The 14,503-nt window shown below is 36.7% G+C and overlaps 1 protein-coding gene across 3 annotated transcripts in view; it reads right to left on the bottom strand.

The window, feature by feature from the left end:
- Positions 1-14,503, bottom strand: part of ptprz1a (protein tyrosine phosphatase receptor type Z1a) — a 70,411-nt gene that overhangs the window by 45,340 nt on the left and 10,568 nt on the right. For all 3 annotated transcript variants that reach the window (XM_065292018.2, XM_065292019.2, XM_065292017.2), the window contains exon 2: positions 3,618-3,689. In XM_065292018.2, the coding sequence (XP_065148090.1) occupies positions 3,618-3,689 (72 nt within the window). The remainder of the gene's footprint in view (positions 1-3,617; positions 3,690-14,503) is intronic.

The raw sequence follows: 14,503 nt of genomic DNA on the forward strand, positions 1-14,503 counted from the left end.
GACTACAAATCCCATAATTCCACGCTGCTTCAGAGCGTCAGTAAACAACATCATTGTTATTGTTTGATCTGGCGCCATCTAGCGGCGAAAATTATACAAACTGCATCTTTAATTGTGCAATTGTAGTCAAATAAAAAAAATGATTATAGACTGTGTTGTTTATTTTTTATAAATCAGTACGCAGCAACAGTGGCGCAGTGATACTTATGTAATGTGGTCTGAACCGTGAGGTTACCGGTGTATTTTATCACGGCTTAGAACGCGTTTCAACCAATCAGAATGAAGAACCAGAACTGCCCGTTTTATAATATGGCTCTTCCACTACCGCCTCGACATACTTTAACTTTATTTAGACCAATATATTTAATTGGATGTTTTTGCTTGCACTAACTCTAAATGGGACTGTGCCATAAGGACTGCTTTAATTTTGCTGTACTTCTATAGTGACAATAATCTTGACTCTATTAACCCCTTAAAATTTTCAGTGTACCGTGGGAGGGACACTGCATTATTTGGCAGAAAACTTCATTAAATGCAACAACTCAAAAACAAAACGCTAAACATGTCATATATTTGAGGAAAACTGAAATTTTTGTGATTCGAATTATGTAAACCATTTTAAGATACAATCAACACAACAGATACAATTTGTGTCCTTTTTAGGCATTTTTTTTGCGCCTTTTTTAGGAATAAAATATTAAAAACGGTGGTGTTTTCCTTTAAACCTCGTGCATGCAAAGAAAAACAGGCCAATCTCAACATAACACCAACTGTGACGTTACAGTCATGATGTACTCCCCAACATTAAAGTAAGGACAATGTTGTTACAATGCTAAAAACAAAGTTGTGACTGCTGTGTTAGCGCTTTATGCTAGTTAATGCTATATGCTAGCGTTTAGGCTTAAGTTCTACTATTGACGTTTTAGTTACGTTTTGTAGGTTCATACTGAAATCTTAATTTTTTCACGATTGAACAAAGAAAGACGTCAAAATTTTGGATGGCATGGGGGTGAGTAAATTACTTGAATTTTTTAAAAAAAAACTGACTATTCCTTTAAGGAACAAGAGCTCTTTTAACCTCAAAAAGAGCCAAACAAATAACCAATAAAATGTAGCACGATTTCCTGAAAAGGACCCTTATGATTTCTTGAGAAAACAGAAATCATGTCAGGCTCTAAATGAAATTATCCAGACTTATTCAGGCTAAAATTGCTGTGTATAAAATAGCCCTTCTCTATAAGTTTAACATCAGTCCAGAGCCGGCGCCAGACCATAACTAACAGGGGGGAACTCGGCTTCCAACGGGGGGCACGCAATAGCAACAATAACTTGCAAAAACAAGACATTAAAACAACAAATACAGTGCAAGCACACACTCAAATAACTGGTACAGACTGTCAGCTCATTTCCCGTATAAAGTGCAAAAGACCACAAACTATGCGCAAAACTATTGAACTTCGACCGCGGCGTGAGGGCAAATTGAGCTCCGCTGCGCTCGACGCAACAACAAACCGCCCTCGCGCGGCGCAAGCCATTGAAATGAGCACGCATCCTAGCTTTAAAAAAGCCGCTTTACCATAATCACGTCGTAATGCTGTTAACGGTCTACACTTCACATTTAAGCTTACGTAATTTAAAACAACGCTAACTTACCTTTGAAATAGCTGAAGACGGCGTGTAAGAACATTAAACTTCCTTAAAACAGTGTCCTGTAGATTTGTTAATTCCACCTCAACCTCTAATCTCTGAGTTTGAGCCAGTTTGTGTTTGCATGCAGATGAAGCAGGAGGTGCTGGTTCGTTCTAAATGTTCTAATATCCATATTTTACACAATCCATAAAGTGCAGCGAAAAAACACGTTGCTAGTATCAAGTCACAAATATGCAAAAGACGTAAGACGGGTCAGACGCGGCAATACATCCAATCAGAGAAACTGGTCTATTTTAATTAAAGAAAACATATATCAACTATATTTTCCTCATTTGATTACATAATAAGTCATGAAACATTCAATGTTTAATTTATTTTAATTATTCTTGATATATATTAAAGTAATAAAAAACTTTGTAGGGGGCACAACAACCTGTTCGGGGGGGGCACTGCCCGCGAATGCCCCCCCTTGACGCCGGCCCTGCATCAGTCAGAATTAGCTTTTAGAGATTACCCTGTTTCTGTAAGATAAGATGTTATGTGAGATATAAGAAAATGGGGTCAATGAAAAGGAGGGGCCAGGGCATTCTGGGTAATACTGAAGAACAATATCCCATCTGCACGACCACCCGTCTGGAGCCAGGACGCTAGTGCCCCCTTTGTCATGCCAACCTCCAATGACACCCAGACATCCCGTTTGTTGTGGCGGGTCAAAGACAAAAGGAATGCCAAAGAGAGAGAGAGAGAGAGAGAGAGAGAGAGAGTGATGAAGAGTTTCTTTAAAAATGAGAGATCCGAACAATTTTTAGCAGGGATAACAAAGTTCACATTAAACAACATTGTTTAATCTTTCATAGTCTGAACTCAACAAAACATCATTACTGGATGAAACTGCTGTGTATTTACAGCCACTGACTGAATAATAAAATGAATTTGTGCAGTACACCAAAAAAAAATTTGTAAATCACAGAGATGAGAAGCAAAATAATCAAAGGTTTACTTTGACTTCAATTAACTTTGAAATCTGGCCTACTTTTAATAGGGCAGAGAGACGGGGGATTGTTCTAGATAGAAATAGATGAAGATGAGAGAATGAGAGCAACACATGTGTCACTCATGTTGTTTGATGGAACAGAAGCAGACAGTTTACTTAATAGGAATGTTAATTCAAACAAACAACATATTCATTGTGTCTTTATAGGGTGCTGGCAAAACCTCAATCTCTTCCCAACCTAAAGGGGCTAATGAAAAACAGAATTTAATGTTTGTTCTTCTGTCCAACTGTAAATACATACTCGAACAAAGCATAATGTTCATTATAGACAAGAAATTTAAGCTATTGTGTACCTACTTGGATTACCAAGATTACAACTGAGATAGAAACCATTGTTGCTTTTTTACAATACTAAAAGTCATTTAAATAATATGTTATATATTTCAATTCGTTATGTTCCAGTTTCATCACAATTTACAATTTAAGCTTTCACAAAAAATACTTAGTCACAATCAGTGGCGGCTCGTGACTGCTCATCCGAGGGGCACAAATTCAAAATATGTGTTTGGAGTGTTCCTTCATAAAAGAGCCACAACACGAAGAGTAATGCACAAAAACGATCCAAGCAAACCCTCAAAAATTTGACACACTGTCTGGGTGAGAACAGACAGGGCCTGTGATTTAGGCCATGTTAACCCTGACAGCCAAAATAGAGGATGAAGATGAGTTTAATCGGTGGTGTTAAGCCCTGCATGCTAAGACAAGATGATCTTTAAATGAGAGGGAGAGATGCCATCATTGCTTCAGTTCGAAATGTGCATCTTTGTCAATTATTACTGGCTCTTTATACATCTCTATACAGATACCATTCTATCTGTAAAATCACTATACAGAATACAATGGTATACATAGTAGTTTGAAGTAAAATCCAGTAAAGCATACTATACAATACAAGTATTATAGAAATACTCACCCTCATACGACCAATCTATATTCTCTGAGAGTTTCTTCTGAGATCTGATTCCATATGCTTCTGATATATCTACTGGAAAATAATAGAAAAACACGGTCAGTTTTTTCTATCATCATGTGAAATCAAAATGTGTTTGAAGAAAATAACATGAAATTCCTTTCAGCACATGTTATGACTTGCGGTCACCCTATGTCAAAAGGTCAAGAGCTCGAGCACTTAAATGAATAATACCCTATTTGGATTTTGTCCAATTCTCACTAATACTTAAAGGATTAGTCCATTTTCTTAAAAAAAATCCAGATAATTTACTCACCACCATGTCATCCAAAATGTTGATGTCTTTCTTTGTTCGGTCAATAAGAAATTATGTTTTTTGAGGAAAACATTCCAGGAGTTTTCACATTTTAATGGACTTTAATAGAGCCCAATACTTAATACTTAACTCAACACTTAACAGTTTTTTCAACGGAGTTTCAAAGGACTCTAAACAATCCCAAACGAGGCATAAGGGTCTTATCTAGCAAAACGATTGTCATTTTTGACAAGAAAAATAAAAAATATGCACTTTTAAACCACAACTACTCGTCTAGGTCCGGTCCTGTGATGCACCAGCGTGACCTCACGCAATACGTCATGACGTCAAGAGGTCACGGATGATGTATGCGAAACTACGCCCCAGTGTTTACAAGTGTGGAGAAAGAGGACCGTTCCGACGTTGTTGTATGTCGAATGATACTAATTAATTTCTTTGTGTCAGTTTATTGTTTAAAATGGTCCGCAAATGTGCGTTTCATATATATGTAACACATGACCTTTCCACGTCACTACGCAATTTCGTGAGGTCGCACTGGCACATCACAGGACCGGAGATAGACGAGAAGTTGTGGTTTAAAAGTGCATTTTTTTTCTTGTCAAAAATGACAATCGTTTCGCTAGATAAGACCCTTATGCCTCGTTTGGGATTGTTAAGAGTCCTTTGAAACTCAGTTGAAAAAAACTGTTAAGTGTTGAGTTAAGTATTAAGTATTGGGCTCTATTAAAGTCCATTAAAATGAGAAAAATCCTGGAATGTTTTCCTCAAAAAACATAATTTCTTCTTGACTGAACAAAGAAAGACATCAACATTTTGGATGACATGGTGGTGAGTAAATTATCAGGATTTTTTTAAGAAAATTGACTAATCCTTTAAAACACAGGATTCACAGGTTGTAATCCATTCAGGATCCTGTTCGGTTAGTAGAAATGCCAAAATGTCAAAACATTATGAAGGTAATTATGTGTCAGATTTAAAGCACAATATGGAAATCACACATTTTGTGGTTTGTAAAGTTCACTTCAAAACCTCTTTTATTCCCATTGTCTGGTGGTTTATTCACTTCTCTGGAGTAAGATCTCATTCATTGTAATGAGGGTCATAACCCTAAAGACTTTAAGGTCATTTGGCAAAGTTCATCTGCATAGTTCTTCCTCTTTGCTTTTGGAAAAGTCACATCCCCTACTGCTCCGCAAGCTTTGGAGAAAATCATTTTCTGACCTTTTAAATTCAGAATTTACAATCATGTTATACAGAAGACAAAAAAGTGAATCAATCCTTGTCAAAATTCTGTGGGATACATTTAGTCCTACAAACAGGGTTGCCAAGTAAGCTGTTTTAACGGAAAATTGGGATACTTGCCACAGGCTGTTTTTCGTGTCTGCGGGTTGAAGCAACCCCAATATTGTGATATGAAGCCCTGGAAATGCAAATTTTAGCAGATAGATCCTGCAGATTTTACCTCCAGAACATGATTTTTACCAAAAGGTGATTGGTCTAGTTTCGGGCTAGATTTGAGTGACAATTGGGCAGGTTTTCTGTCAAAACCTGGCAACCCTGCCAACAGCACTTCTTTTTCAACTGAATCCAATTGGATTTTTTAAAATAAAGACTAAACAAAACAAAGACATACACTTTCATACGTCAGTAGATGCTGTTTATAAAATCCAAGCTATTACTTGGTTGACCCCCAAGTTTTTATAATTATCTCTCTTAAAGTCAAATGGAGTACTTTTATTACACTTTTGGAGCTCTACCACCCTATAGTGCCATATGAATTAAGTATTTCTTTTTTGTATCACACATATCAACAACAACAACAACAACTAGTAGTACAAAGACAAGCAGATGTATGTCAGAATGTTCCCAGCAACCAATATTTGTCATTCACTGTCTAGGTTAACTAACTATAGACCAAATGGTCTGGCTATGAGTGAATTTGGTTACATGTTTATTTAGCCTAAATTACCTGTAAAATGTAAAATATTCCATCATATAAGCAAAGTCTACAGTGATTACAAGGTGTTTGGTTTCATTTATTTGTTTTATTTTAGTTCTTTTGGGCTATGATTAGATGTATATTAACTTTTCAATAACAGCCCAAAATTTGCCTTGTTTTAGCTTAGAAGTCTGGGTTGTGTTCAAACGATATTAGACATCTTTTAAAGGGGAAATGTCATGGAAATCAGACTTTTTCCTTGTTTAGGTGCTATAATTGGGTCTCAAGTGCTTCTATCAACCTAAAAATGTGAAACAGATCAACCGGGTAACTTAGTTTTGGTAAACCATTCTCGGCAAGCATGTGAAAAAATAGGTCATTGAAATTTGGCTCTCCTTGTGATGTCAGAAGGGGATAATACAACCACGGCACTGCCATTTAGTGCAGAGATCAGCTCATTTGCATTTTAAAGGATACACACTTACAAAGTATCAATTTTAACATACTATAATAAAATATCCGTGGGGTATTTTGAGCTAAAACTTTACATACATCCTCTGGGGACACCAAAGATTTATTTGACATGTTAAAAAAGTCTTGTGAAATGGGCCCTTTAAATGCAAAACTTTACAGTCTCACCACTACAACTCCAGAAACACAAATAGGACCGATTTGGGAAGAGATAACCATAAATGGCTTTGCCACACTGCACTGTCAGTAAACTTAACAAAGATGCCCTTCAACACTCACTGTTTAGTTCTGTGACTGATAAGAAACTCTATTAAGCTGTCAACAAGTTAAACTAAGAGGAACCATATAATGCCATCATTGCATTTGTGCCAGCGGCCCACTGCCAAACCAGACCATGTTAATGCTTTTAAAAGATAAAAGAAACCTCCCTAAAGAGAGCCCTGTCCCATGGGTACATGAACACAATACAGACAACAATGGCTTTGACATGAAACACCTTTACACCTTTTGCTGGGATACCTTACACTGAACTGGTTTGCTAAAGATAACCGACTGCTTATTCACCAGGTCCTAGCTCATCTTTCTCAAAGCTTTGTCTGTCTTTTAACACATACTTTTAAAGACCGCATGTGCACCTGTTAGGCCATACAAACATCACAGTGTTTCAAAGTGCCATGCTTAGTCATACAGTACATGCTAATAATAGCCTTGCCTACCAGGGTTTCGCTTTCCAGGGCAAATTTAGCACAGCTGGCAAGTCAAAAAACACTATATTAACAAAATATTAAACTTTTCGTTTCATTGACTTCCATTATCCACATGTGACTGGCTGCAGTAGACAAAAAATGCAAGCTCATGCAGTGTTCACATTGGTGAATTCATATCAAGTGAAGATGTGTGACCAGTAGATGATCGATATGTCAGCGTGACCAAAAAACACTGCTTGTCGCCCATTTATGAAGTAGTTTTGGGATGAACTGTCTCTTTAACTAAAGATCACAACAAACCACTTTCACAAGATCACAGCTAAGTCCTCCAGCGAAATGTTTACATACAGCCCAGTACTATCTTGTAAGCAGGCATTGTGAAACTTGAGCCGTGCAGGTGAGAATAACAAAGAAGCATAAATAATGAAACGGCACCGAAGCGGCCATTCACTCGCTCCCTCCCAGACGAACTGCAACCGTGTCCTTTCTCATGATCTGCCCCATTCACAGCGCCAATACAAACACAACAATGAGATCAGTAGTTCAGCCGTGAGAGCCACGGCCCGACTGCAGGTCTGTGCATTGTAACGCCCTGTTGCCCGCCTGATCGCTTTTGTCTGAGGGAACCCATATTCCCTTTCAACCAATCAGCAGCTCTCATGTGCGCCGAGAGCTTTACGGAAGGCTTGATTTCCTTGTACATGGTGTAACAGAGAGTGCATGAATGACAACAAAGAGAAGTAGATTTGGTTGCTGTGTACTACTGTGGAATGAGATGAACAGTGATGGATTATGAGCAACATGAAAGATGATGATGAAGATTTTTAGGAATTATAGCTAACAAAAAAATGAAAATAATAAAAAATGCTACAAGGAATAACCAAAATGCCTTTTTTTATTCTGTAGTCAACTTCACCTAAAGGGTTAATTCTGGAGATACTGTACTGTATATAAAACTGTAATATACTGTTCAGGCTCTCAAATGAAAATAGATAGCCCTAGTTATAGGTTGTAGTGGCTTAATGGTGCCTGCAAGCTGAACATTGAGAACAAGCTTGTAGTGCTGCCAAGGCAAACACATAGATAATCTCAGCTTGAGTGTATGAGAAGATGACTTTTAAAGTGTGTGTGGGTTGTGAATGGGACTTTAATTGTACGAAAATATCAACCCACTCCGCTCCAACATTAGCTCTAGTGAGTTAACCTTGACAGGGTCATCAATGACAAAACAGTAAGGATTTACTTCCAGTCCCTGTTTACAACTTTTAAAGTCCCCCTGTGTGAGGAAAATCTGTTTTTTATTGTTGTTTTTATTTAATAAGGCATGTGCAATTCATCATTCAACACCATTGCTGAGTATTTGCTCTCATTCCTGTGGTTTAAAATCGCCTTGGTTTTCAATGAAACAAACATGTAAGCAATCACATCAACACAACTGAACAGGTGGATCAGTAGTTCGAGTTATAGATATTATGTATGGATGCCGCTAGACTTGGTGCTGAAACGATTGCAGCACACCTGTTTCAGCTCTGCTTCTGTGACGCTTATATCTGTTAACAGCAGTTTTAGTGCTGCAAACGCAAAACTTAGTGCTAAAACCGAACTAAGCAGTTATGTGTATGAAACTGTCGAATGTAGCATCTATTTACATATATATCTATGGTCCGAGGTGGTGCGAAAGAATGGAGGCGAGGACTAATTCGTATATTTATAACTATGGTCCGAGCTGTGCGATTGAGTAGAGGTGGGGACTAATTCGCATATTTATAGATCTGTAGGAGGCTCAATGATATTACGGATTGCCTGAAAATAGTCCCCTGCTATTGAAGTTACCAAGAGAACTACTTAGGGGTGCTGCGTAATATCATTGCGCCTGCTGCAGCCATGGTAAGGCCGCAAAGTCCTTGATTATTACGCCAGAATGAGAGTATAGTTCCTAGCCATATCTTCCTAGAACAGTGGTTCTCCAACTTTTTCCGCATGTGGCCCCCCTTGTGTACGGTGCATTCCTTCGCGGCCCCCCAAAGAAAATTTATAACAAAAAACTGTTCTAAAATTTAACATTTTAATTAAACAAAACATATTAAGTTATACAAGTTAGTGCTGTTGGTTAGTAGCCATATTTTTTTAGATTTAATTACACAGAATTCATGATAAATTAATGTATTTTATAAAATGTCATAAAACTGGGGCCCCTCTGGCACCATCTCGCGGCCCCCTTGGGGGCCCCGGACCCCAGTTTGAGAACCACTGGCTTAGAAAATCGCAACTTTTAATTTTCCATCGGTCTTAGTACACGATGTTATTACAGAAATGTCAAATTTTAAATAGAAAATATAGAAAATCTTTAGTTATTTTTGAGCACAATGCTAATGGTCTAATCAGATTCAATGGATTATGCTAAGCTATGCTAAAAGTGCTAGCGCTAGATATCGGCTGAATGGATTCCAAAGCTGTAAAAATGTAATGTTTAACTCTAGGGGTGCTGGAAAATGAGCATATTTTCAAAAAAAAGTGGAGTGTCCCTTTAAGAGTTTGGTGCAAGATAAAAAATCTCAAAAACAGATAAGAAAATTCTATTGATAAATACAAAATGGTTTCATCCTTAAAGGTACAGGGTGTAAAAAATATGTCATTATATTTACTCACCCATCCAAGCCTGTACAACTTCAAATGGAGGAACTGAAAAATGCTGACAATAATCTGTACTGAAAAAGACCTAAAATACTTTAAAAAAAGCCCCAGTCCCTATTCACTGCAACTGTGTGAAAAAGAATGACCAGCACAATACTCAAAAACATTTCTTTTGTGTTCCATAAAAGAGCAATTTTGAGTTTTCTTCAATTCCTTTAATAGAAAACAACCCCAGTCCTTTTAAGACAGGTCCTTCTGGTCAAAGAGCTGTTATATCCAATCAGCACGTAGGAAATGTTTACTTACTACTCTGGGAAAATCAATGGACCTCACGCCAACCCCTCCCAACTTGCAACCATCACCATGGACACAGTTTCAGCCCAGTTTCTTTCACCCCGACTCGGTTTACTGAGGTTTCTCTTCCTTGAGTGAACTTTACACCACCAACAAAAATGAAATGTTTTTCACGTTAGCTGGTTTTTATAACAATTTCCTGCATGAAAAGGCAAAGCGTGCCACTCAGTTCATCTGCTAAGCAAAACGACTGTAAACATTTACGGTTGGATTGTCAATGTTTTAAATACGGAGCTCATCTAAACCCTCTGTTTATAAGGGAGAGTGCTTTGAATTTTATTTTATTTACTCCAAATTCTAAACAGCCGTAAAAGACTTATAGACAAACTATAGACAAAAGTTAAAATAAAACAATCCCAGATGTGAGTGCTGACAGAAACTGGAACAAAAACAAACCAAGACGCTGTTCCCCATAGGCCAACAACGCTTCCATTACCCAATTATCCAATCCAATAACATTTATTTTTATTTGTAAAATGCTCAAATGCAGTAAAATACTCTCTTCTTTTGTTATTTAAAGGAAAACACCACAGTTTTTCAATATTTGATTATGTTCTTACCCCAACTTAAATGCGTGCACTTTTAATCTTTGTACAGAACCTCATGAATGTGTTAGCATTTAGCCTAGCCCCATACATTCCTATGGTTCCAAACAGGGATGGATTTAGAAGCCACCTTTATATATAATTTAGAAACACTTCCATGTTTTCCCTATTTAAAGACTGTTACATGAGTAGTTACACCAGTAAGTATGGTGGCACAAAATAAAACATTTGTTTGGCGCCATAGGAATGAATGGGGCTAGGCTAAATGCCAACACAATCACGAAACGTTAAAAAGTGCACGCATTGAAAAAAGATAGGTATGTATTAATTCATCTAAGCTGAAATAAGAACGTAATAAAATATTGAAAAATGGTTGTGTTTTCCTTTAAAATAGATGTTAAGATGAATTGAATTAACATGATGCAGGCCATATTCGAACCCATACTTCTCATACGAACACCACAGCTTGATTTATCAAAAGCATGGTTGTTGCAAGGCCACAGCTCCAACCAAAAAACAACAACACTTTTTTACTAAATACTACATTGTTTTTATTCTACATTGACTTATCAGTTAGATAAGTAACTGTATTTGACATATCAAGAGACTTTAGCATATTTTGGAAACTGTTACAAGTGACAGATAGGACATAGGAAATGATTATGGACTGGAGGGTGTATGTTTTATCCCATTATTAATATTCATGGTTTATGAATGTTATAACTTTTCAGATCCTTCCTGTATGTAAATGTGACACAAATGTTTTGCAAATTCGCTCTAATATTGTGCAATCCTGTTTTTAATATCGTTGATGGATGAGGCTATTTAAAGGGGACATATCATGAAAATATAGCTTTTTTCATGTTTAAGTGCTATAATCGGGTCCCCAGTGCTTCTATCAACCTAAAAAATGTGAAAACGAATAACCCAGTAACTTAGTTTTGATGAACCATTCTCTGCAAGCATGTGAAAAAATATGTCATTGAAATGTGGCTCCCCTTGTGATGTCAGAAGGGGTCAATGTACTGCCCCTTAATCTGCACTTTTCAACCACGGCACTGCCATTCAGTACAAAGATCAGCTCATTTGCATTTTAAAGGACACACCAAAAACAGCACATTTTTGCTCACACCAACAAAGTGGCAATTTTAACATGCTATACAAAATTATCTGTATGGTATTTTGAGCTAGAACTTCACATACTGTATGTACTCTGGGGACACCAAAGATTTATTTGACATCTTAAAAAAGTTTTGTGAAATGTCCCCTTTAGTGGTGTAATGCTAAGATCTCAAAGCTAAAGATGTGGCAATTCAGTCAGAGCTAAATGTTTTTGGAAGCTGACCCAGTTACAATCTGAAAATGTGAATTAAAGAACATCTGAAACAAAACATCCTGAGATGAGGATCTTGTTTACAGAGTCACTGTCTCAATGAAGAAAGAGCTTTCAACATCTGAGACTATTCACCTAAACAAGACCTTCCCATGCACAGAGGGTTTATTCTGAACATAAGGTGTCTCCGAATTGACCTGAGCCAGTGTAGCCAAAACTAATCTCTAAGGACCAGCCAAGACCAAAAACAGAGGAACAACTACATAACATTTACCTTTATGAATTTGGCAGATGCTTTTATCCAAAGTGACTTACAATGCAGTCAATCTTTATATAATTTTTCAGTATGTGTGTTTCCTGGAATAAAAAACAAAAAATAGCTGTCACTTGGGCAGTACCATTTTAAAAAGTACACCTTTGTACCTGAAGAGTTCATAAAAGTACATCAGAGATACATATCGGTGCCATTGAGTGCATATTAGTACTTCAAAGGTTCATACTACTACCAAATGGTACATATATGGACCTTTTTTAAAGGGTACTGCCTCAGTGACAGCTATAAGACAATTTTTTTTTTAATGATCCCTAGCAATTGTGGTTATCTATCCTTATTCTTTTAGATGCTTAGCTTTTCCATTTAAAAATTAAACATGCATCCTTTTCAAAGCATCCTTATGTTTTTGGATCATGCATAGCCTACACAACATCACATTTTAAGTTCTTGAACCACTAACTAAATATCAAACAAATTGTGAAGTAATTATTATAGTAAGTATTTAAGGTCCTCTCTGCTCTGCTCTACTCTCCATTCATTCAGAAGACAGAGATTACCCACTTAACCTGCTAGATATGCCAAAGTATAACTAGAGAGAGAGAGACTGAATGAGAGAAAGAAATTTCTAATTGTTGTGTCACCTGCATCGGTTTTTCTGGGATATGTGAGAATGATGGTGAACCGGATTAACAACAATCAGCCAATTAGGAGACTTCTATTATTTCTTTGATGGCCTCAAGGACCCATGCGAGTAGCTATTTTGAAGTGGTATCCTAATTGAAAAGGGCATGGATTTCCGGATGGGAAAAGACTTAGAGAGTATCCAGAGAACTGAGCGCCACTGTCATTGTCAGACCCGAAACTATTTCAAGAGAAATCCATTCAAGTTTAACAAGCATGTTACCAAACCATTACCCAACACAATGAATGTTTTTTTGTATTTGTAATGAGTATAATAATAACTGAAACCCAGCTAAAGTCATTTTGTTTAAATAAAATCATCTTACATAATGTAAAGAACATTCTGTGAAAATATAACCTTGATATCTTTAATATTGATTAATTTAAAGATTGATTAATGTAAAAACATAATCAAACTTTGATGCTCCTAATTTCATCATTAGATTATGAGACTTTAGCCTGAATTTCACATTGACCAAGCACTCGCCAAATAAAGTTATAGTTCGCCCAAAATTAATGTTGTAATCATTCACTTGCCAAGATTAATCATGACAGGACTACCTGTAACTAAACACAATTGACTCTTCCATGTACCGAATGAAACATGGCGAGTATGTAAACTTTAAAAACAAATCATTAAGTTGTTGTTACCCAATGAGTGTACAGGTGCTAGTCATATAATATCATCAAAAAGTTGATTTATTTCACTAATTCCATTAAAAAAGTGAAACAAAAGTGTATATTATATTCATTCATTACACACAGACTTATATATTTAAAATGTTTATTTCTTTTAATTTTTAATTTTGATTTAACTATAACTGACAACTAAGTAAAATCCCAAATTCAGTATATCAGAAAATTAGAATATTGTGAAAAGGTTCAATATTGAAGACACCTGGTGCCACACTGTAATCAGCTAATTAACTCAAAACACCTGCAAAGGCCTTTAAATAGTCTCTCAGTTTAGTTCTGTAGGCTACACAATCATGGAGAAGACTGCTGACTTGACAGTTGTCCAGACTTGACAGTTGTCCAGACTTGACAGTTGTCCAAAAGGCGACCATTGACACCTTGCACAAAGAGGGCAAGACACAAAAGGTCATTGCAAAAGAGGCTGGCTGTTCACAGAGCTCTGTGTCCAAGCACATAAATAGAGAGGCGAAAGGAAGGAAAAGATGTGGTAGAAAAAAGTCTACAAGCAATAGAGATAACTGCACCCTGGAGAGGATTGTGAGACAATTGCTGCAGAAATTCAGGCAAAAGGAGCCTCAACTGAGTATTGAGTGCTGTACATGCTCATACTTCATGTTCATACTTTTCAGTAGCCCAGATTTCTAAAAATCCTTTCTTTGTATTGGTCTTAGATAACATTTTCTGAGATACTGAATTTGGGATTTTCCTTAGTTATAATCATCAAAATTAAAATAAATGAACATTTGAATGAATGAATATAATATACAAGTTTCACTTTTTGATGATATTCTAATTATATGGCCAGCACCTGTATATGCAGAAATATGTATATTTGAGTGATGCAGATCTGGTTGGTTTAAATATGTCTATAAAAACGTCCATATTTGACCCACCCATGAGTTGAAAACAACCCAGCTGTTTTCCATTAGTATCATATGA

The sequence above is a fragment of the Paramisgurnus dabryanus genome, chromosome 23 (genome assembly GCF_030506205.2).
Source record: "Paramisgurnus dabryanus chromosome 23, PD_genome_1.1, whole genome shotgun sequence".
NCBI lineage: Eukaryota > Metazoa > Chordata > Actinopteri > Cypriniformes > Cobitidae > Paramisgurnus > Paramisgurnus dabryanus.